The sequence below is a fragment of the Colobus angolensis genome, unplaced genomic scaffold, assembly GCF_000951035.1.
Source record: "Colobus angolensis palliatus isolate OR3802 unplaced genomic scaffold, Cang.pa_1.0 Scaffold306, whole genome shotgun sequence".
Taxonomy (NCBI): Eukaryota; Metazoa; Chordata; class Mammalia; order Primates; family Cercopithecidae; genus Colobus; species Colobus angolensis.
In genome coordinates, this window is record NW_012116333.1 from 1,823,158 (window position 1) to 1,844,798 (window position 21,641).

The 21,641-nt window shown below is 45.0% G+C and overlaps 1 protein-coding gene across 4 annotated transcripts in view; it reads right to left on the reverse strand.

Moving 5' to 3' along the window:
* ARHGAP22 (Rho GTPase activating protein 22) overlaps positions 1-21,641 on the reverse strand; it is a 215,530-nt gene that overhangs the window by 20,875 nt on the left and 173,014 nt on the right. For 3 of the 4 annotated variants that reach the window (XM_011950353.1, XM_011950354.1, XM_011950355.1), the window contains one exon: positions 12,393-12,521. In XM_011950353.1, the coding sequence (XP_011805743.1) occupies positions 12,393-12,521 (129 nt within the window). Of the gene's footprint in view, positions 1-12,344; positions 12,522-21,641 lie in introns of all 4 variants that reach the window. The other variant, XM_011950352.1, reaches the window with a different exon arrangement.

Genomic DNA, 21,641 nt, shown 5'->3' on the forward strand with positions numbered 1-21,641 from the left:
CGGCCAGCGCCGCCCCGGGCCCGGACCCTGAGGCGAAGGAGGGCCCAGGATCTGTGAGTTGCCTGGGATGCCACGCCCGAAGTCGGCTCCCGTGAGGGATCTCCGGTGTCAAACTTCACACCCTTTACCCTAATGCCCCACGTTCCCAGGCACCGCAGGAATCCCTTCCCTCTTTGCCCAGGACCGGCTTTCGAGCGCCCGCTCAGCCCTTCGCCTGGGAGGCAGGTGTTCCAGATGAGGCAAAGGAGGTCCAGGGAGGTTAGGTAACTGAGTCTGGGTCACCCAGCAAAGAGGACAGTGCTGGCTTCACAGTGGGGGTCCAGGCTCCAAGCCCTCCTGGCCTCTTCCTGCTTGGGCACCCTAGTGCCAGAGATAGTGGTTTGGACTTGATATACAGAATGCCCCTGAGCAGTCTGAGGAGTATTAGCTTCCCTATATTACAGAGAATCAGAGAGGTTGTGTGATTTGTCTAAGGTCATACAGCTGGTGATGGACCTTCATTAACACCTACCTGATCTTTCTGCAAAGCTCATGTTCTTCTCAGGGTAAGTTTCTGAGATCAACCCACAATCCCAATACTTCAAAGGGTGAGGGCTGGAAAGGGTACACCAGGAAGGCAGGTGGACAGAGAGGCACGCCTAGGGGCAGTGCAACACCAGTAGCAGAGATGGGAGTCCCAAGGGTAGGAGAGCAGAATTCTTAAGGGAGGGATTTGCCACCCTGGGGCTGGAAGAGGTTGGGGCCCTTCTTCAAGCTGGATGTGCAGAGCTGGGTCACGCCTCTTGCTCATTTCCAGGCAGAGCCTGGCCTAGGGTGAAACAAGCCAGGCACTCACCACAGGGGCACAATTTAAGGGGCACCCAAAACTTCAGTAACTAGGATAAACACTTTATTTTAGTATTTTTAAGAATAAATATTAGGCAAAAAATCTTTGATGAACAAAAGATCAAAGTTTTCAATACAGACAGGAGCAGCTATGCACTTGGGCAGGCCTTCAGGGTGAGTGCCTCCCACCCCAATCCCGCCACACTCCTGCCTGTATTTCACATGTTCCCATTTGACCATGGATGTGGTTGGCTGAATAATGCCCTTCCCCACAAGATGTCCTGATCCCTGGAACCTATGACTGTGTTATCTTACACAGTACAAGAGACTTTGTAGATGTGATGAGAGCAGGAGAGGTTAACCTGGGTTATCTGAGGGGCCAGGTGCAATCATAGGAGTTCTTTTACGAGGAAGGCAGAAGGAAGTTTGACCACAGAGGAGGTGGTGGGCGCAGGACAGAGGCAGAGACTGCATGCTGAAGCCACAGCCAAGGCCTTGCCGTAGCCCCTGGAAGGTTAAAGACACAAGGAACTGCTTCTCCCTCAGCCCTGCTGACATCTGGATTTTAGCCTTAGAAGACTGGTTATGACTTCTGACCTACAGAACTACAAGAGAATCACGTTGTGTTGTTTTATGCTGCCAAATTTCTGGCAGTTTGTTAGAGCTGCAATGGGGACCTAATATAAGGATATTTTTATATTAATGTTCATTTTTTAAAAGATTACAATAAAATATCTTGATTACTGAGTTTTTTTGGTGCCCCCTTACATTTTGTGCCCCAGGCCAGTGAGGATCCCTAGTCCTGGCCCTGACACTAAGTATGGGGGTTAAGGTCCTCAAAGCCATGGGAGGGAGGCCGCGGAGTTGTTTTCTTCCTCCCCAGAGCTCAGGTGAACCTGAGGGTGACAGCGCAGGTTGGTGCAGGGTGTCACAAACCAAGGAATGTCTGCCCTCCACCTACCAACAGAGCCTGGCATTCCCACAGCCCAGGGACCTGCCAGCTCTGTGCAGCCATGTCCATGTTAAAGAGCAGGGGCCAAGGGCTCAGCAGAAGCTCCCACCGACCAGGGACTGGTGGGCCTCTCTCAGGTGGGCAGGCAGGCTCTGGTGCTGACATGCTTTCTCTGCTCTGAGCCATGGTTTCCCCGCCTGTGTGTTCACAGTCAGACTGGCCAGTCTCTGCACAGTGCCCTCCACCCCTACCCAGGAGCCCCACATGGCTAGAGGCCTGCAGGTGCCACCCATTAGAAGGCTGCAGGTGAAGCCCTGGCCCTGCCAATGCCTACCTCACCTCAGGGGTGGTGCCTGTTGGGGATGGGTGTGCAGAGATAGTCATGAGCCTGCCTTCTCGGGACAGGGCTGGGAAGCTGACAACCTGAGTCTATCCTCTCACACAAGCAACCCAGTAACAGTTGGCCTCTTCACTTTGGATGGCCTTTGTCTCTGAGCTGTATATACAACATTTCCCCGGCTAGGGCTGGGATCCAGGACCTCAGGGACTGCCTCTTCCCTCAGTCTTAATTATGTCCCCCTCACCCATCAAGACATCTCAGATCTAGTGGGTAGAATGCACTGAGGCCTACCTGGCAACAGCATCCAGCGATGAGCTTACCCTGGAGGTGGGCTGTGCTGCCCCCAGTCCCACTGTGTGTTGTTAGGTAAGTTGCTGAACCTCTGAGTCTCTGCTGCCTCCAGATTGTACCAAACTCCTGGCAAGGGCAACCTATAGCCAGTTTGAGCTCCCTTCCTCTTCTCTCAGGGTGTGTGGGCTGAAGTCCTCCAGGGCCACTTGGAACAAGATGAGAGACAAAGATCCCAACCCTAGGACACCCTGAGGCCTCCTGGCATCCTGCTCTCTACAGCAGGCAGCCAGCACCCCGGCTCTGCACTCCAGCAGACCTAGGTTGAAATGCCAGCTTCCCACTTATTTGTGGTCTGGACAAATGCTGGAGCCTCCTTGATTCTGTCTCCTCACCAAAAGTGGGATATAATGGGACTGATTTCACAGGGCTATTGTCAGGCTCAGCAGGGACGCAGAGCCCAGTACAGAAAATGCTGGGGTCCCCAGGGGTACATCCCCATCTTAGCAATAATTGGGACAAACTCTTTTCTGGTTCTGTGATCTGAGGTCTATTGAAACCAGACTGAAACCAAACTGGCCAAGCTGATGGGCATTTCTCATCAGAGCTGCTGAGAAGGAAGCGCTTAATGAACCAGCAAGGTGGTTAAAAGGGTGTTGAACGTTAAGTGTCCTGACCTTTGCAGGAAGCAGTGGTGACAGCCCCCTGTAAATCATCCCGACTAGTTTGCCAGGCTCTCCCTAGATAAAGCAGCTGCTCTGGCCTTTTTTCTGGTAAACAGCTCTGTGGCTGTCCCATCAGTGGGGGGCAGGCAGGGGGGTGGGTGCTGCGGCTGGAGGTCATTTCCTCTGCCTTGGGGATCCAAGTTCTCAGGCTCCTGGGGCTCTGGCAGGGGAGAAGACTTGAGGGCTGCAGGGGAAGGAGGCCCAAGTGTGCTCTGAACACACCCTATACCCAGAAGAGGCCAGGTCTGCCCTCTATGAGCCTGGACAGGATCCAAGGCCCATAGGGACATCTTCTCCACTTGAGTACATGGACCCTCAGGGCCCACTAGAATGGACGGAGAGCACCAGAACTAGTCTTCTGCTGGCTTATGACCTGAGGCCTAGCCCAGGTCTGCAAGTCCTTTCTCTCCCCTTTTGGAAGGATTGCCTGGGAAAGCCCAGGCCCACTGGCCAGGCAGGTTGACATTCACAGGAACTAGAAATAAGACTGTCTTCTTGAATCTCTCATTAGGGCTGGGATATAGAGCAAGCAGTGCTGGGGAGAAGTGGTCCACTAGGACCTTGGGCTCCACCACTGGCAGCCTAGCCTGGGGGTAATCACCTTTCACTCTGAATCTGATTATGCCTCCAGGGCCTCCTTTTAGAGATGTCATTCCATCAAATGATGACCACTACCAGCTAACAAGGTTGCATTGTGTCCCACCAGGTTGTCCCAAGGTTGGATTTTTTTCCATGTCACGTGTCCTGCCCTAGGGCTTCAGGGAGCTGTATTTCTCCCTTCTTTCTTTCACCCATGATTCCAGAGGAACCCAAGGGCAGGAGAGTTGACTCCTGGGGGTCTGAGAAAAGTCTCCAGAGGTCTGTGAGATTCCCACACAGCCAGGCCAGGGCAGTGCAGCTCCGATGACGACCACAGGCCTACTGCCTATCTCCAGCCCCCATGCCCTGCCCCAGCACCAAGCAGTCACTCTGGGCAGGGACACCTTTTCCCAGCTGAGCTCCTTGCCCCAGGACTGCCCTCTGCACTGCCACTGGTAAGGTTGGGACCAACAGCTTCAGGGCTTTGCTTGGCGGTGCCTGCTGGCCATAGTGGAACAGTTACCACAGTGCTAGTTAGCACCAGTCCCAGCCCCCAGACTTCTTAATCGAACTGCCGGCTCAGCATCTCTACTGGTTTAATGACTCATAGACACCTCAAACCTAAACGTGTCCAAACTGAGCTATGGTCTTGCCATAGCCTCCCAAACCAGCTCTGTGCTAAGTCTTCCCTTCTTAATTCATAACAACTCCAGCCTCCAGCTGCCCAACCAGACACCGTGCAGTCAGCCTCCACTGAACCCTTCCTGTCATCCACAGCCAGGAGAGCTTATTGTCCTACTTGCAAAATAGATTTGGAATCTGATCACTTTCACTACCCTGACCACAGGGAGAGCACCCCCTTCTCTTGCCTGGATTATTGCAAATTAAATGATGTATTAGATCAAGACATTCCTCGGCTCAAAGCCCTCCAATGCCCCCTCCTCATTTCACTTAAGAGTAACAGCAGCCGGTCCGGGCATGGTGGCTCACACCTGTAATCCCAGCACTTTGGGAGGCCAAGGCGGGTGGATCACGAGGTCAGGAGTTCAAGACCAGCCTGGCCAAGATGGTGAAACCCTGTATCTACTAAAAATACAAAATTCACTGGGGATGGTGGTGGGTACCTGTAATCCCAGCTACTCGGGAGGCTGAGGCAGTAGAATCACTTGAACTTGGGAGGCAGAGGTTGCAATGAGCCCAGATAGCCTCAAAAAAAGAAAAAAAAAAAAATAGAGTAACAGCGGCTGGGTGTGGTGGCTCATGCCTGTAATTCCAGCACTTTGGGAGGCCAAGGCAGGTGGATCATTTGAGGTCAGGAGTTCGAGACCAGCCTGGCCAACATGGTGAAGCCCCTGCTCTACTCAAAATACAAAAATTAGCCGGGTATGGTGGTATGCACCTGTAATCCCAGCTACTCGGGAGGCTGAGGCAGGAGAATTGCTTGAACCTAGGAGGCAGAGGTTGCAGTGAGCCGAGATTGTGCCACTGCACTCCAGCCTGGGCAACACAGCAAGACTCTGTCTCCAAAATAAAATAAAATAAAACAAAACAACATAAAATAAAATATAAAATAAAATAAAATAAAATAAAACAGCTAGAATACTGAAAGGGGCCCAGGAAGCCTCTACCTTCTGCCATCTGGCTCCCTTCCTCACTTCCTCCAGCCCATCTGCCTCTATGCTGGTTCTAGACCACGTCAGATGTTTTGCTTTTGCCCAAGCTGTGGCCTCAGTCTAGCACACTTCCACTAGATGTCCCCTTGGCTCACTCTCTCACCTCTTTCAACACCTTATGAACAATGAGATACCACTTCATACCTGTTAAGATGGCTATTTAAAAAAAAAACAAAAAACAAAAAGCAAGTTCTGGTGAGGATGTGGAGGAACTAGAAACCTTGTGTACTGCCAGTGGGAATATAAAATGGGGCAACCACTGTGAAAAATGGTCTGGAGGCTCCTCAAAAAATTAAAAATTAAAAATAGAATTACCATATGATCTAGCAATCCCACTTCTGGGTATATACCTCAAATAATTGAAATCAGGGACTCAAAGAGATATTTGCACACTCGTATTCACAGCAGCATTAGTCACAATAGTCAAAACACAGAAGCAACTCAAGTGTCCATCAATGGATGAATGGATAAACAAATGTGGTATATCCATACAATGGAATATTATTTGAGCTTAAAAAGGAGGGAAATTCCAATACATGCTACCACATAGATGAAACTTGAGAACATTATGCAAAGTGAAATAAGCCAGTCACAAAAAGACAAATACTACAGGATTCTACTTATACAAGGTACTTAGAGCAGTCAAATTTATAAAGACAGAAAGTAGAATGGTGGTTGCCCAGGGCTGGAGGGAGGAAGCCAGAGTTTCAGTTTGGGAAGATGAAAAAGTTCTGGGGACGGATGGTGGTGATGGTTGTACAACAGGGTGAAAACACTTAATGCCACAGAATTGTATACTGTACACTGCTTTCTTCCCTGCTGAGTCCTCTGCCTGCATGTGACAGGTATTAATAACTGCTTGATGAATGAATGAGGACTATTTGGTACTCAGAGAGTGTTGAGCACTTTATGTCCATTTTCTCTCTTAATTCTTATGACAATCCCGCAAAAAACATATTATTCTTCCTATTTTGCAAACAAGGACACAGAGGTACAGCAAGGATAAGACATGCCAGGTCATGCAGCAAGCAAGTGGCAGAGTCAGATCACACCTAGACCCAAGCCTGTTGCCAAAGCCTCACTCTGCCACCTCTCACCCTTCAATGCAATGGACTTGGCTAAGCCCCTTCCTATGCATATAAATTCCAAGCTTTAAATTCCTGGTTATCTGGAGAGGCTTGCCGACTCTCTCCAGATAACCAGGCAAGGGGCACACATGTTTAAGCACCCACCAGATGCCGAAGCAGCCCTGGGGACCCTGTGACTATTGTCTCCCTTCTCTCTCCTCTCAGAGAGAGCTGGCAAGGAAACAGCTGGCAAGGAGGTACTGCCCCATGCGTCTTTCTGGGGCTGTGTTCCCTGAACTGGGCATGGAAGTTCAGAGATCAGTTTGAGGAGTATTGGCCTCTTAACAATATCACATATTCTCATTCCTGAACATGGGATGTCTTTCTTCTTATTTAGATCTTTTTCAATTTCTTTCAACAATGCTTTGTTATTTTCAGAATATAAGTTTTATACTTTTTTGCTAAATTTATCCCTAAGTATTTTACTCTTTTGGATGCTCCTGTAGATGAAATTTTCTTAATTTCATTCTCAGTTTGCTCATGGATACTGTACACAAATACAGTTGATTTGTATATACTAATCTTGTGTCCTTCAACCTTGCAGAATTTTTAATTAATTCTAATAGTTTCTTTTTTTGTACTTTCTGTATACAAGATCATGCCATCTGCAAACAGAGATACTTTAATGTCTTCCTTTTCAATCAAGCTTCATCTTATTTCATTTTCTTGCATAATTGTCCTGGCTAGAACCTCCAGTACAATGCTGAACAAAAGTGGTGAAGGCAAGAATCCTTGTCTTGCTCCTGATCTTGGAGGAAAAGTACACAGTCTTCCTCGATTAAGTATGATATTATCAGTGGGCTTTTTGTAGATGCCCTTTATCATAGAAGTTCCCTTCTATTCCTAGGGATAGAATAGAAGTTCACTTCTATTCCTAGTTTCTGGAGTGTTTTAATCATTAAAGGGTGCTGGATTTTATAAAATGTTTTTTCTAGTCTACTAAGACGGTCATGTGTTCTTGTCCTTTATTCTGTTAATATATTACATTAATTGATTTTCAGCTGATTAAATCACCCTTCCATTCTTAGGATAAATCTCATTTGGTCATGGGGTATAATTCTTTGGATTTGGCATGTTAGTATTTTATGAATGATTTTTGTATCTATATCCATAAGAAATATTGGTGTTCCAGCAATAATTCTCTGTCCCTCCTACATCATCAGTCTTTTGCAATGATGCTTTGTCTTCCAGCTTAAAAAAATAAACAAACTTCCTCTTTACCTCACCTCCTCCTCCAGCTGCTGTCCACATTTCTCTCTTTCCCTTTCCTGCAAACTTTTTGAAAGAGTTGGTTATGCTGTCACTCCAATTCCCCTCCTATCATCCTTTCTCATTCCCACTATTATCAGGCACTCCACAAAAGCCCCTTTGCTCAAGTCACCAACGACTGCTCAGCTTTCACCCTCTGGCTGATCTATCAGCAGCACTTGCTGCAGCTGATCACTGCCCTTGTTCCTTCACTTGGCTCAGGGACCCTGGTGGCTTCTGGCTCTCCTCCCTCTCGGGGCTTGCTCTCTTTCTCACCTCCTCTGTTGTCCCTCCACCCGCCTGCGCTGTCTCATCCGGCCTTATGACTTCAAACCCCATCTATGTGCTGATGGCCCCCTAAATTCTCTCTCTAGCCCAGTCCTCTCTCCTGATTTCTAGGCTGAAATATTTACCTGCCTACTTGACATCTGAACTTGAGCATCTTATAGGTATCTCAAACTAGGCCCATATCTTCCTTTCAAATAGCTGCAGTTTCTGTAGTCTTTCTATCTCAGTTAATAGCTAACCCATTAGCTTCCCATTGCTTAGATCAAAACATCCCAGAATTACCCTTAACTTCTCTCCTTCATTCTCATATACCTCTCACCCATCTCAACAGGGGAAAACCACTGGCTTTACCTTCAAAAAAATCAATAATTCAATGACTTCTTATCGCCACCGCCACTGGGCCAGGCCACCCTCACCTCTCACCTGCACTGTTGTATAAGGAGCTCCTAACTGGCTTTGGTCTCTTCTCAACATGGCAGTCAGAAGGATCCTGGTAGAAGATGGGCCAGGCTCTGCCACTTCTCTGTTCCACGCCATGAGGTGCTAACAGCCCTACCATAACGACAAGGTCATTCATTCTTTGGTCTCTCTCCTCCCCTTTGCCCACTCTGCTCTGGCCACACTGGCCTCCTTACTGTTCTTCTGGGATGGATCCCCCACCTCTGCCTGTGCTGTCATCCACCCTTTCTTTCCTTCTACTCAAAAGTCACCAAACCCTAACCCTAGCCCTTGTGTTCCCCTCCCTGCCTCTTCTGTCCCCACTGTGCCCACCACCATCTAACTTGCCACATGTCTGCTCAGCTGGTCACCCACCTCCTCTACTAGCACGTAAGCACCATGAGGCCAGTGCCTGTCCCTCCAGCTCACTGCTGTCTCCTCAGCCCCTAGAACATTTGCGAGTCCATGGCAGATTGGCTGAATGACCAAATGAATGCCCAAATGAGAGGCACTCCAGCTGGGGCCACAGCTTGGTGGGCTGGGCAGGCCACCAGCAGTGAGGCTCCCTTGACCACTGGCCTGCTCCCACTTCTCAAGGGGATGGCTGGGCTGTCCCATCGGAAGTGGGCACGCTGTCCACTCCTGTCTGTCAGAGGTGGCCTGCCTGTGCCAGAATAAGCACTCCAGGAAGGGCTCAGGGGCTCTGTCACAAAACAGCCAAAGAAGGATGGATCCTCTAAGCCTCCTTCCCAGAGGATGCGGGCTAATAACAGCTTCGCCAGAAAACCTTCAGGGGCCTGCTGAGCCCACCTGCCAGCACCATGCATGCCCAGACATGCCTAGCATCGCTAACTTCTGAGATTTCTGCATTTCTTCTGTACTCCCGGGGGAAAAGGAGATAAGCGCCTTTGATGGCACTTCCTATTTTAATGGTTGTGAGTTCTTCAGCACACAGCCCGGGAAGGCAGATAAATGCCAGGCCTGGGGAAGGGGTCAGTCTAGGGTCTATGTGGGATTCTGCCAAAGGTCCCCAAATCTGAGCAAGCAGAGAGGGAGATGGACGTGTGGCTGGGGAGCCAGGCCTGCTGGGTGCAGGTCTTGGTGCAGCTCTTGGAAGGGCTATTTGGGCCAGGACCAAGCACAGTCTTCGAGATCAGAACATCCACTTCCACTTCTCAGTTCTGCCCCCTTGCTGGCTGTGTCATCTTGGGCAAGTCATCTCACTCTTCAACCCCAAGTTTCTCCCTTTGTTTCATTTATTTTTTATATGCACACATCTAGAAAAACTCTTAAAGCATAAATGGGCAGATAAACATGTCATTGTAAAAGGAACACCTGTGTAACTACCCAAGTCATGCTAGAGAACATTTCAGATATCTATGCCCCTCTCCCATCCCATCTTAACCTCTTCCCTCCTCCCTACTATCCTGACTTTCATGGCATTCATTTTTTTGCTTTTCTTTATATTTTGTTGCCTATCTATCTATAAATAACATAGTTTACTTCTGCCCTGTGTTTCACCTTGATATAGGTAGATAATACAACATGTTATGTTTTTTGTTTGTTTGGGTTTAGTTCCACATTGCTTTTAAGATTCATGCATGTTTTTAGGTGGCACTGTAATAGAGTCATTCTCACTGTTGTGGAGTTTCCCACTGTAAGACTGAGTCATAGTTATTCATCCATTGTATTGTTGCTGGGCACTTGGGTTAGTGTCAGGCTATCATCAGTAAGGCTGCCATGAACATCCCATGTATCCAAGTCTCCTGGCCTCCCTGTGCACACATTTCTATGTGGGACATGCTTCATATGGAATTGCTGGGACACAGGTGTGCACAGCGTCAACTTCAGCAGACACTGCTGATTTCCCTAGCAATATGTGCAAGTTTCTATAGCTTTCTATCCTCATCACCACTTGAAACTGTCTTTTTCATTTAGCTATTTAGTCATTCTGGTGGGTGCACACAAGTATCCCATGGCGATTTAATTTGCATTTCCCTGATTACTGAAGAGGTTGTGCGCAGGAGCCTATGTTCACTGGTCATGAGGATTTCTTCTTTTAGGAAATGCCTGTCCAAGTCTCTTGCCCATGCTTCTGCTGCCTTGTCTGTTTTTGCCTCATTCATTTGTAGGAGTGTGGGGAGTGAGTAATTTGATGACCACATGTGTTGCAAACACCTTCACCCAATCTATAGCCTATCTTTTCATTTTCTTAATCTACTTTTTACAAACAGATGCTCTTCATTTTATAAAATGCAATTTATCAACAATTTCATAATAGATTAGTGGGTTTTTTTTTTTTTGTAATTCATTTAAAAAATCTTTCTCTACCCCAAGATAATGATAATGTTCTTTCCCTGGTGCTCAAAAGTGTCACCTGTCATACATCAAAGTCCAACTATGTAAGATTCTGCTTCTGGGCTCTATTCTGTTCCACTGGTTCACTTTCAGCAACCTGGAACCAAAGGAAGCCATTGTGAGGCTGCAGAAATCCCTAGGTGGGCTTAGGCCTTTCCAGGCCATTAATCTGGGGCCATAAGTCAAATGTGCTGCAACCTTCAGGGATCAAGGGGACCAAGGCTGACAGTGTGATATCATTCATGAAGCCTGAGAGAACAACTTTTACTCTCAATATTATATTGACTCTTCCTTATAAGGGATTTACGATTCAATGAAAGGTGGTCAGGCAGACCACAGCCGGGGGTGGGAGAGGATAGTGGGCAAACAGAGGAGCAAAGGAAGGGGCTCAGCCGGGGCTTATGAAATCTGGAGATTGGCCCAGAGCCCCAAAAGGTGAGTCCCTGCCCAGACTGTGTGCTGATCAAACACCACAGGGAGAAAGAGGACGTCCATAGCTTGTGTAGTCAGAGTCCGGCCAGCTGTCAGACTCCCAGTCTCCACATTCAGCAGGGAGTTGGTGGCCCTGGCCCAAATGCCATGGTGATCCCATTATGAAACATCTTTACATGACCACTTCATATGGACACCAACCTAGAGATAGCAACTGCATGGCTGGGAGTCACCTTTCATTTCTCTCATACCCCACGTCCAGACCATAGGCAAAACCTGGCAGCTCCACCTTCAGGATACACCTGCAGCTGGTCACTTTGCACCATCAGCTGCATGCCCACCCCATGGACTCCCCTGGCCTGCTGTGTCCACTCCTGTCCCTCTATGGTCCACTCCTCATGTGGTGGCCAGGGGGCCCTTTTCAGAAATCCAGGTCCCGTGTGTCTCCTGTTCTGAGCCCTCCTGGTATCCCACTGTATAGAGAACAAAATAAAAAATCCCCACCAGGACTCCAAGACCCTGGTGACCACCCTCACCTCAGGCCCTCGCACTCTCCTGGTCTTCACTACCTCGGAACCCCAGCCTTCCTGACATGGCTCGTGTTCCCATAGCTCGTCCCTACCTCGGGGCGCTTGCACATGTCCATGTCTCCGCCGGAATGCTCTTCCCCAGCATGCCCCTGGCTGCATTAAGTCTGCTGGGCCACTCCACCTAGCCACACCCCCACCGTCCTCTCACTGAGCTTCACTGGCTTTGTGGCGTGTCTCACCCCTGGACACCACGAGACACATGTCCTTGTCTACCATCCCTCCTGCAGAGAATGGAGATGAGGTAGGGTGGAGGTGTGGCCTATCCTCATGAATTCCTCACCCCAGAATAGAATCCAGTACATTTAGACGTCTAATACACAGTTTTCAATAAAGGAGGAAGTGAGTACACGGCAGTCGTTGGGTGACTCCCGAGGGCTGGCAGTGGAAGGGTCAGCTTGCTGTGAGAAGCACAGGATGCAGCCAGCAAGTCCCCAGTGAGCGGGGTCTCTGGGGGCTCAGGACAGGCAGGGGGCATGATTACCTGGAGGCAAGGGTTCTAGAGGGTGGGCATGCGATCTACGGGCAGTACCTCCGCCCAGCGGGGCCCAGATGACCCGGCGGATGGCCTGCACCCAGTCCTCCATGTCACGCTGGGAGCTGGCCATGAGCAGGAGCGCCTCGGGGTTGGCCGGCACCTTCTCCCGCTCCCCGGCTCCACCTGCAAGACAGGGAGACACAGGCTTATGCAGGGTCCCTGTGCAATGCCGGGTCCCTGCCCACAGCCCACTCTCCATCCCCAGCACTAGTCAGCGTTACTCCCTGTGGGATACTCTCAAAGTCCTTCCAGCAACAGCTGAGCTTTGCTTTTATCTCACAGTCCATCCCTTTCACACCTCACACCTCTTTATTTGGAGCCCTTTCCCATTTTCTCTTTTTTCTCTTGGTCTCACTTTGTTATTTTCCCATGCCAAAATAGAAATAATTTAAAGCACCCCAGGACACTATTAGAAAAAAAAAGCATGCAGATGTTAGGCCAGCTCAGAGACTTTCAGTGCCCCAGGGTGGCCTCACTTTATGCTTTGCTTCAAATCAGTTTTGCCCACTCTAAGAACACAGCTGAACGTCACTATGTGCTTTTAACTTTGGATTGGAGATTAGGGCCTCCCTTCCCCACCATGAAGACAAGAGTCTCCGTATATATGAAGGTCACAGAGGCTGGATATTAAACCAGGATGCAGCACAGCGTCCCAGATTACTCCACCACACCCATCGCACGGCTAGACAGTGGATCGGTACCTAAAGGCAGAAGGATGGGAAAACTCAAGACAGTTGCTTGTGAACTGACTTTCCCCTCTTTGGTTTTCAAGTTTTCATGTGTAAGTGAATTGATCTTCGGGAAATATTAAAAAACTATTTATACTGAACTTTACAGGTAATTTTAGGGTTTTCAAGAACGAGTTTGTCTTTATACACCCTACCCACGACATCCCAGGACTATCTGCTGGTAGGGTGTGAGATTCACAGACCTGTGTTCCCAGGGGGTGGGTGGGCCCAAGCCATGCTTTGCTGGAGCCCATGACCCAGGGATGGAGAGCAGATAGGACCAGCGCTTACTGAGCACCTGGTACGTGCCTGTGACCCTTCTGGTAAGCACAGCTGCCACAAACATGCCCTCCTGGGGTTCTTTAACCTTCACAGTGACTCCGTGAGGAAGGTACTATTTCCAACCACATTTTACAGATGAGAAAACTGAAGCACAGAGGAATTAAGTAACCTGTTGAATGCACACAGCGAATGAGTGGCACTGCCAGAGATTCAAGTCCCAGCTCTGGGCTCTCAGTCATCCCACGTTCCCTCCCGCCATCTCTCCGCCAAGAACTGGGGAAACCAAGCAGGCTGCTCTGAGGGCTGAGGCAGAGGGCGGGGCTGTGTCCCAGCTGAGGGCACCACAGCGGACCTGCGGGGAAGCAAGGGGAGAGGCCCCAATGCTCAGGAGGGTGAGGAGCAGCCAGGGCTCTGCGATGCCCTCTGGAGCCCTTCACTACGCAGGCAAGCCCTGCTTGCCGCGGCTCAGACAGCCGCTGGGCAGCACAGCTGTGGAGGTAGGTAGGAAGGGAGCTGGAGGCTGAGACAGCGGAGCCCAACCCCAGAAGCTGCTCGGTTGGCTGCTGTGGTCACTCACAAGAGTGTGGGCACTGCCACCTACCGAGGTTGCCACTTGGAAGCAGCTCTGCCTTGGGGACAGCAGTGCTGCACAGCATTTGCGCTACAAAGGCTGGAATGGCTGAGTGTGCGAGATGGGGAGGGGAAGCCAGATGCCACCAGGAAGCTTTTCTATGTGAGCATTCCTAGAAAAATATCTCAAGATGACTTGGAAAAAAAAAGAAAAGAAAAGAAACCTGGAGAGCCACAGCTCCAGGAATTTGTGGTTACTTGGTTTGTCCTAAATATTCACTTCTGTACCTAATCTTGACTCATTTGAAAATTATTTTCCCTGCAGAGGGCCACCCAAGTCATACAAGCTTCAGGCCCCACAAAACTTGGATCTGCCCTGACCAGAGGCTGGCAGATACCCTCATGCCCAGCTGTGCCCGTCCTGGGTCCTGCCCCAAGGTGCTCTCAGCCTAACTTTTTAAGTATTTGTGTATATTTTTATATATGCATAACTGTTAAGGAAATGGCCACACACTGTTTTACAAAGGGACTGCTCCATTTTACTTTCCCGCCAGCTGTGTATGACAGTTCTGGGACCCCCACATCCACACCAACACTTGGTATGCTCAGTCTTTTTACTTTTAGCCATCCGAATAGGTGTGCAGCTGTTTGAATTTGCATTTCCCAAATGACTGATGATGCTGGACATCTTTTATGTATTCAGTTGCTAACTGTGTGTCGTCTTTGGTGACATATCTGTTCAAATCTTTTGCCCATTTTTAAAATAGGTTATTTATTTTCCATTATTGGTGTTGAGAGTTCTTGACATATTCTGAATATAAGGTCTTTACCAGATATTTGCTTTGCAAATATTTCTCCCAGTCCGTGTCTCTCTCTTTTTTCATTCTATTAACAGTGTATTTCCAAGAGCAGAAGTTTTTAATTTTGCAAAGTCCAATTAATCATTTTTTTCTTTTATTGAGTGTGCTTCTGGTATTGTATCTAAGAAATCTTTACTTCACCTAAGGCCATCAGAGTTTTCTTCTAGGTTTTCTTTCAAAAGTTTCACAGCTTTAGGATTTACATGTAGGTCTACGAGTTACTTTTTGCATGTGGGAGAAGGTGTAATTGAAGTTCATTCTTCTGCATATGCATGCTCCAGCCCCACTTGGTGAAAAGTCTATCCTTTCTCTACGGACACCAATGAACCTCCATGTGCAATCGTGCTATCTGCAAATAGAGACAGTTTTACTTCTTCCTTTCCAACTGGGAATCATTTCTTTCTTCTTCTAATGATACTGACCAGAGCCTCAAATATCATATTGAATAGAAGTGGTGAGAGCAGACATTCTTGCTTGTTCCTGTATCTTATGGCAAAAGCATTTGGTTTTTCACCATTAAGTCTATCTGCGTAGGCTTTCTGAAGATGTCCTTAATCAGGTTGAGAAAGTTCTATTTCTAATTTGCTGAGAGGTTTTTTTTATTGGTACATAATATTTGTACATATTTATGGAGTACATGTGATATTTTCTTACATGCATAGAGTGTGTAATAATCAACTCTAGGGATCTGGGGTGTCCATCACTTCAAGTGTTTATTACTCCTATGTGTTGGGAACATTTCAAGTCCTCTCTTCTAGTTATTTTGAAATATGTAATACATTGTTGTTAACTATTGTCACTCTACCCTGCTATGGAACATTAGAATTTATTCTATTTAACTCTATGTTTGTACCCATTAATCAACCTCTCTTCATCCCCCTCTCTGCTTGACCCTTCTCAGGCTCTAGTAAACATCATTCTACTGTCTGCCTCCATGAGACACACTTCTTTTCAGCTCCTACATATAAGTGAGAACATGCAATATTTGTTTTTCTGTGCCTAGCTTATTTCACTTAATATGCTGGTTCCATCCATTGTCGCAAATGACATGATTTCATTCCTTTTCTATGGCCGAATAGTATAACATTGTGTATATATACCACAGTTTCTTTATCCATTCATCCACTGATGGACACGTAGGTTGATTCCATATCTTTGCTATTGTGAATAGTGCTGCAATGAACATTGGGGTACATTAACCTATCTATGCCTAGTGTTCCATTATTGGAATGCTAAGCTTGTGGGAGTTATGCATATCCTACTGCTCAAGGTCACTGCCAAGGTCTGATTTTTCCCAAAAAAATTTGCAACCTCCAGCATAAATGGGTTAATTCCTTTGATATACTGATTTCCTTTCCTTTGGATAAATACCAGTAGTGGAATTGCTGGATCACATGGTGGTTTTACTTTTAGGTTTTTTGAGAAATCTGCATACTGTTTTCCATAATGACTGTGTTAATTCACCTTCCCACAAACAATATATAAGAGTTTTCTTTTTTCAGTATCCTCTCCAGTGTCTATTATTTTTTGTGTTTTTATAATAGGCATTCAAACTGGGGTAAGATGATATCTCATTGTGGTTTTGTCTTGCATTTCTCTGCATTTTTTCATATACCTCTTCACCATTTGTATGTCTTCTTTTGTGAAATGTCTATAGTATCCTTTGCCTACTTTTTAATGGGTTGTTTTGCCAGTTGAGTTCCTTGTATATTCTGGATATTCGTTTCTTGTCAGATGAACAGTTTGCAAATATTTTTCTCCCATTCAACGGGTTGTCTCTTCACTCTGTTGATTGTTCCCTTTGCTGTGCAGAAACTTTTTAGTTTAATATAGTCCCATTTAGCTATTTTTGTTTTTGTTGCCTGTGCTTTAGGAGCCTTAGTCATAAAGTCTTTGACTAGACCAACATCCTGGAGTCTTTCCCTCTATGTTTTCTTCCAGTAGTTTCATACTTTCATGTTTTATGTGTAAGCCTTTAATACATTTGTAGTTGATTTCTGTACACGATGAGAGATGGGGTCTAGTCTCAGCCTTCTGCATATGGATATTCAGTTTTCCAGCACCACTTATTGAAGAGGGTGTCCTTTCCCCAATGTATGTTGTTGGTGCCTGTGTTGAAAATTGGTTGGCTGCTGAACCACGTTTTTATTGGGAATGGATGTTAGATTTTGTCAAATGTCTTCTCTGCATCTATTGTAATGACAATATAACTTTTTGGTGTGTTAATTGATGAATTACGTTAATAAATTTCCAAATGCTAAACCAATCTTACATTCCTGGGAGAAATCCCACTTGGTAATGATGTATTATCCCTTTTATATATTGTTGCTTTGATTTGCTAAAATTTTGTTAAAAGTATTTTATGTATTTTCATAAGGGATATTGGCCTGCAGTTTCCTTTACTTACAATGTCTTGGTCTGGTTTTGGTGGTCTCGCAGAATAAGCTATTAAATATTCCCTCATTTTCCAACCTAGAAGTTTGTAGATAATTGCTATTATTTCTTCCTTAAATATTTGATATAATTCATCAATGCAGCCCTCTAGGCCTGGAGCCTACTTTGTGGAAAGGTTTGTAATAACAAATACAATTTCTTTAATATATACATCTATTTCTTCTTGAGTAAACTTTACTAGTTTGTGTCTTTCTAGTTTCTAGTTTACTAGTTGTGTCAAAGAATTTGTCAGTTTCATCTAAGTTATTGAATGAATTGGCATAAAGTTGTCCATAATGTTCCTTTTTTATCCTTTTACTATCTGAATAAGCTGTAGTGATATCACCATTGGTAATTTCTATCTTTTTCCTTTTCTCCTTCAATCAGCCTTGCTGGAGGCTTACCAATTTTATTGATCTCAAAAAGTCAGCCTTTTACTTCATTGAATTTGTTGTTTTTGTGGTTAGCAAACTTGTTTTTAAAGGACTAGATAGCAAACATTTTAGGTTTTTAGGCCATACAGTCTCTGTCACAACTACTTTACTCTGCCACTATAGTGCAAATGCAGCCAAAGACAATATGTGAACGAAAGGTCATGACTGTATCTGTAAACTTCATTTACAAAAACAAACAGCCAGGTTGCAGGTTGCCGACTTGGGTCATAGTTCATTGATTTCCACCGTGATCTTTATTTTTTTTCTTCTGCTTACCTTGGGTTTAATTTGGTCTTTTTCTAGTTTCTTACAGAGTTCAGTGCTATAATTTTCCCCTGAACTAGTACTTTAGAGGCAGCCCCCAGATTTTGATAAGTTGTGTTTTCATTTTAATTCAGTTCAAAATACCTTCTAGTTTCCCTTTGGATTTCTTCTTCAATTTGTGAGTTATTTAGAATTGTGTTAGTTTCCAAATTTGGGGGGATTGTACCAGAATATGGTATATCTTGCTAAGTGTTCTGTGTGCACTGAGAAAAATTATTCTGCTGTGGTTTGGTGGAGTGTTCTATAAATGTCAATTTGGTCTAGTTGAAAGTTTTGTTCAGATCTTCAATATCCATACTGATTTTTCTGTCTACTTCTTCTATCAATTATTGAGAGAAGGCTACTCAAATCTCCAATTATAATTTTAGATTTGTCTATTTTCTCCTTGCATTTCTATCAGTTTTTGCTTCAGGTAGTTTGAAGCTGTTATTAGGAGCATAAATATTTAGGACGTTACGTCCTCTTGATGAACTGACCTCTTTATCATTATGAAATGACCTTATTTATCCCTAGTCATATTTTTTACTCTGGTCTGAAATCCTTGATAAATATAGCCATCCAGTTTTCTTTTGATTAGTGTCAGTATGATGTTATCTTTTTCCATCCTGTTAACTTATTTGTGTCTTTACATTTTAAGTGCATTTTTTATCAGGCATATAGTTGAGTCCTGCTTTTTATCCAATCTGATAAGCTTTATTTATAATGTGATTATTGGGAAGCTTAGATTTAAGTTTGGCTTCTGTTTTCTATCTGTCCTTTTTCTCTTTTCTTGTCTTCTTTTGGATGGAGTTTTTGTTTTTTGTTTTTAATGATTTCATTCTATCTCCTTTGTTGGCTTATTAGGAAAAATCTCACTCTCTTTCTCTTCATGATATAGGAATTGCTTTAGGGTTTATGGTATACATCTTTAACTTATTACAGTCTACATTAAGTGATATTGTACCCCTTCATGTATAATATAAAGATCTTACAAGATTATACTTCCATGTCTTCTTTCCTGACCTTTTTTGCCATGGTTGTCTTACCTTTTACTGGTATACTTTGTTATACATCCCATAATATATTGTTGTTGTTGTTATTATTATTATTATTTTGAGACAGGGTCTTGCTCTGTCACCCAGGCTGGAGTGGAGTGGTGCGATCTCAGCTCACTGCAACCTCCTCCGCCACTTGGGTTCAAGCGATTCTCCTGTCTCAGCTTCTTGAGTAGCTGGGATTACAGGCATGCACCACCACGCCAGGCTAATTTTTGTTATTTTTAGTAGAGACGGGGTTTCACCACATTGACCAGGCTGGTCTCAAACTCCTGACCTCAGATGATCCACCTGCCTTGGCCTCCCACGTTAGTTTTACTTTAAAACTCAACATCTTTTGAAAATATTTACATTATAAGAGAAAAACATATATTTATCCATGTAGTTACCACAGTGCTTTTCATTTTGTTGTGCAGATTCAGATTCCCATATGGTATTATTTTACTGCTGCCTGGAGGTCTTCCTCTAACATTTCTTGGAGTATGCAGCTATTGGGTGATGAATTCTTTCAGCTGTTGAGTGTGGGAATCATTAATTCATCTTCATTTTTGAAAGATATTCTCACTGGATAAAGTCTTCAAGGTTGGAAATGTTTTTCTTTCACAACTTTTAAGATGTTGCTCTACTTGCATTGTTTCTCATGAGAATTTTGCCATCATCCTCATTTTTTGATGTTTTGTGTCTTTTTACTGTTTCACTAGTTATGGGTAATTTGATTATGATGTGCCTCCGTGCAATTTTATTCAGGTTTCCTATACTTGGAACTCACCGAACTTCTTAGATTTGTGAACTTATAGTTTTCATAACATTTGGAATATTTTGGCCATTGGTACTTCAAATACGTGTTTCCATCCCCTGTCCCTGCTTAAGATTCCAGTTACATGGATATTATACAACTTGAGGTTATCCCACAGCTCACTGATGCTCTGTTTTTGTTAAATTTTATTTTTCTCTGTGTGTTTTATTTTTGTATAGTGTGGTAGCAGAATAACAGCCCCCAAAGACATCCACATCCCTGTCCCGGGAACCTGTGATTAGGTTAGGTTACCCAGCAAAGAATTAAGGTTGAAGATGGAATTAAAGTTGCTAATCAGCTGGCTTTAAACTAGGAAGATTATCTTAGATTATCCAAGTGAGCCCAAGGCAATCATAAGGGTATTGAAAAGTGGAGGGGAAGACAGAAGACGAGTGTAAGAGAGAGATGTGACTACAGCAGAAGTGATAAAATGTGAGAAGAACCTGATCCGTCATTTTTGGTCTTGAAGGTGGAGGAAGGAAGCCAGGAGCTGATGAATGCAGGCAACCTCTAGAAACTCAAAAGCTCAAGAAAAATGGATTCACCCTCAGAACCTCCATAAAGGAATTCAGGCCTATTGACACCTTGATTTAAGCCCAGTGAAACCTGTGTCAGACTTCTGACCTACAGAACCATAAGGTAAATTTGCATTGTTGAAGCCACTAAATTTGTGGTAACACGTCACAGGCCAGGCACCAGGCACAGTGGCTCATGCCAGTAATCCCAGCACTTTGGGAGGCTGTGGTGGGAGGATTGCTTGAGCCCCAGTTCAAGACCAGCCTGGGCAACATGGCAAGACCCCAACTCTATGAAAAATAATTTTAAAAAATTAGCCAGACATGGCATGACCAAGCCTGCACTTCCAGCTACTAAGGAGTCTGAGCCCAGGAGTTCCAATCTGCAATGAGCTATAATTATGCACTGCACTCCAGCCTGGGCCACAGAGCAAGATTCTGTCTCAATAAACAAATAAACAGTAAACAATGTGTCACAACAGCAATAGAAAACTAATACAGCTAGTTGCTATTGCTATGTCTTCACAAATCTTTTCATGTTAGTGTGTTTAATCTGCCATTAACCCCACCCAGCATTAGTTTTCATCTCATACATAATAGGTTTGATCTCTAGAAGTTTAATTTAGGTCTTTTTTAAAAAAAAAAAGTTTCATGTGTCTACTTTTTGATCATATAGAATACAGTTAGAAAAACTGTTTTAATGTCTGCTAATTCTAAAATCTGTGTCATTTCTGGGTTTGTCTCAATTGATTGCTTTTTCTTTTTCTCCTCATTATAGGCTACATCTTCCTGCTCCTTTGCATTCCTGATATTTCTAATTACTTGCCAGACACTGTGATTTTTATTTTTTTTTTATTTCTTTCTTTTATGTTTTATTATATTTTAAGTTCTAGGGTACATGTGCACAATGTGCAGGTTTGTTACATATGTATACGTGTGCCATGTTGGTATGCTGCACTCATTAACTCGTCATTTACATTAGATATATCTCCTAATGCTATCCCTCCCTGTCCCCCCACGTCACGACAGGCCCCAGTGTGTGATATTCCTCTTCCTGTGTCCAAGTGTTCTCATTGTTCAATTTCCACCTATGAGTGAGAACATTCGGTGTTTGGTTTTCTGTTCTTGTGATAGTTTTTTGAGAATAATGGTTTCCAGCTGCATCTATGTTCCTACAAAGGACACAAACTCATCCTTTTTTATGGCTGCATAGTATTCCATGGTGTATATGTGCCACATTTTCTTAATCCAGTCTGTCACTGATGGA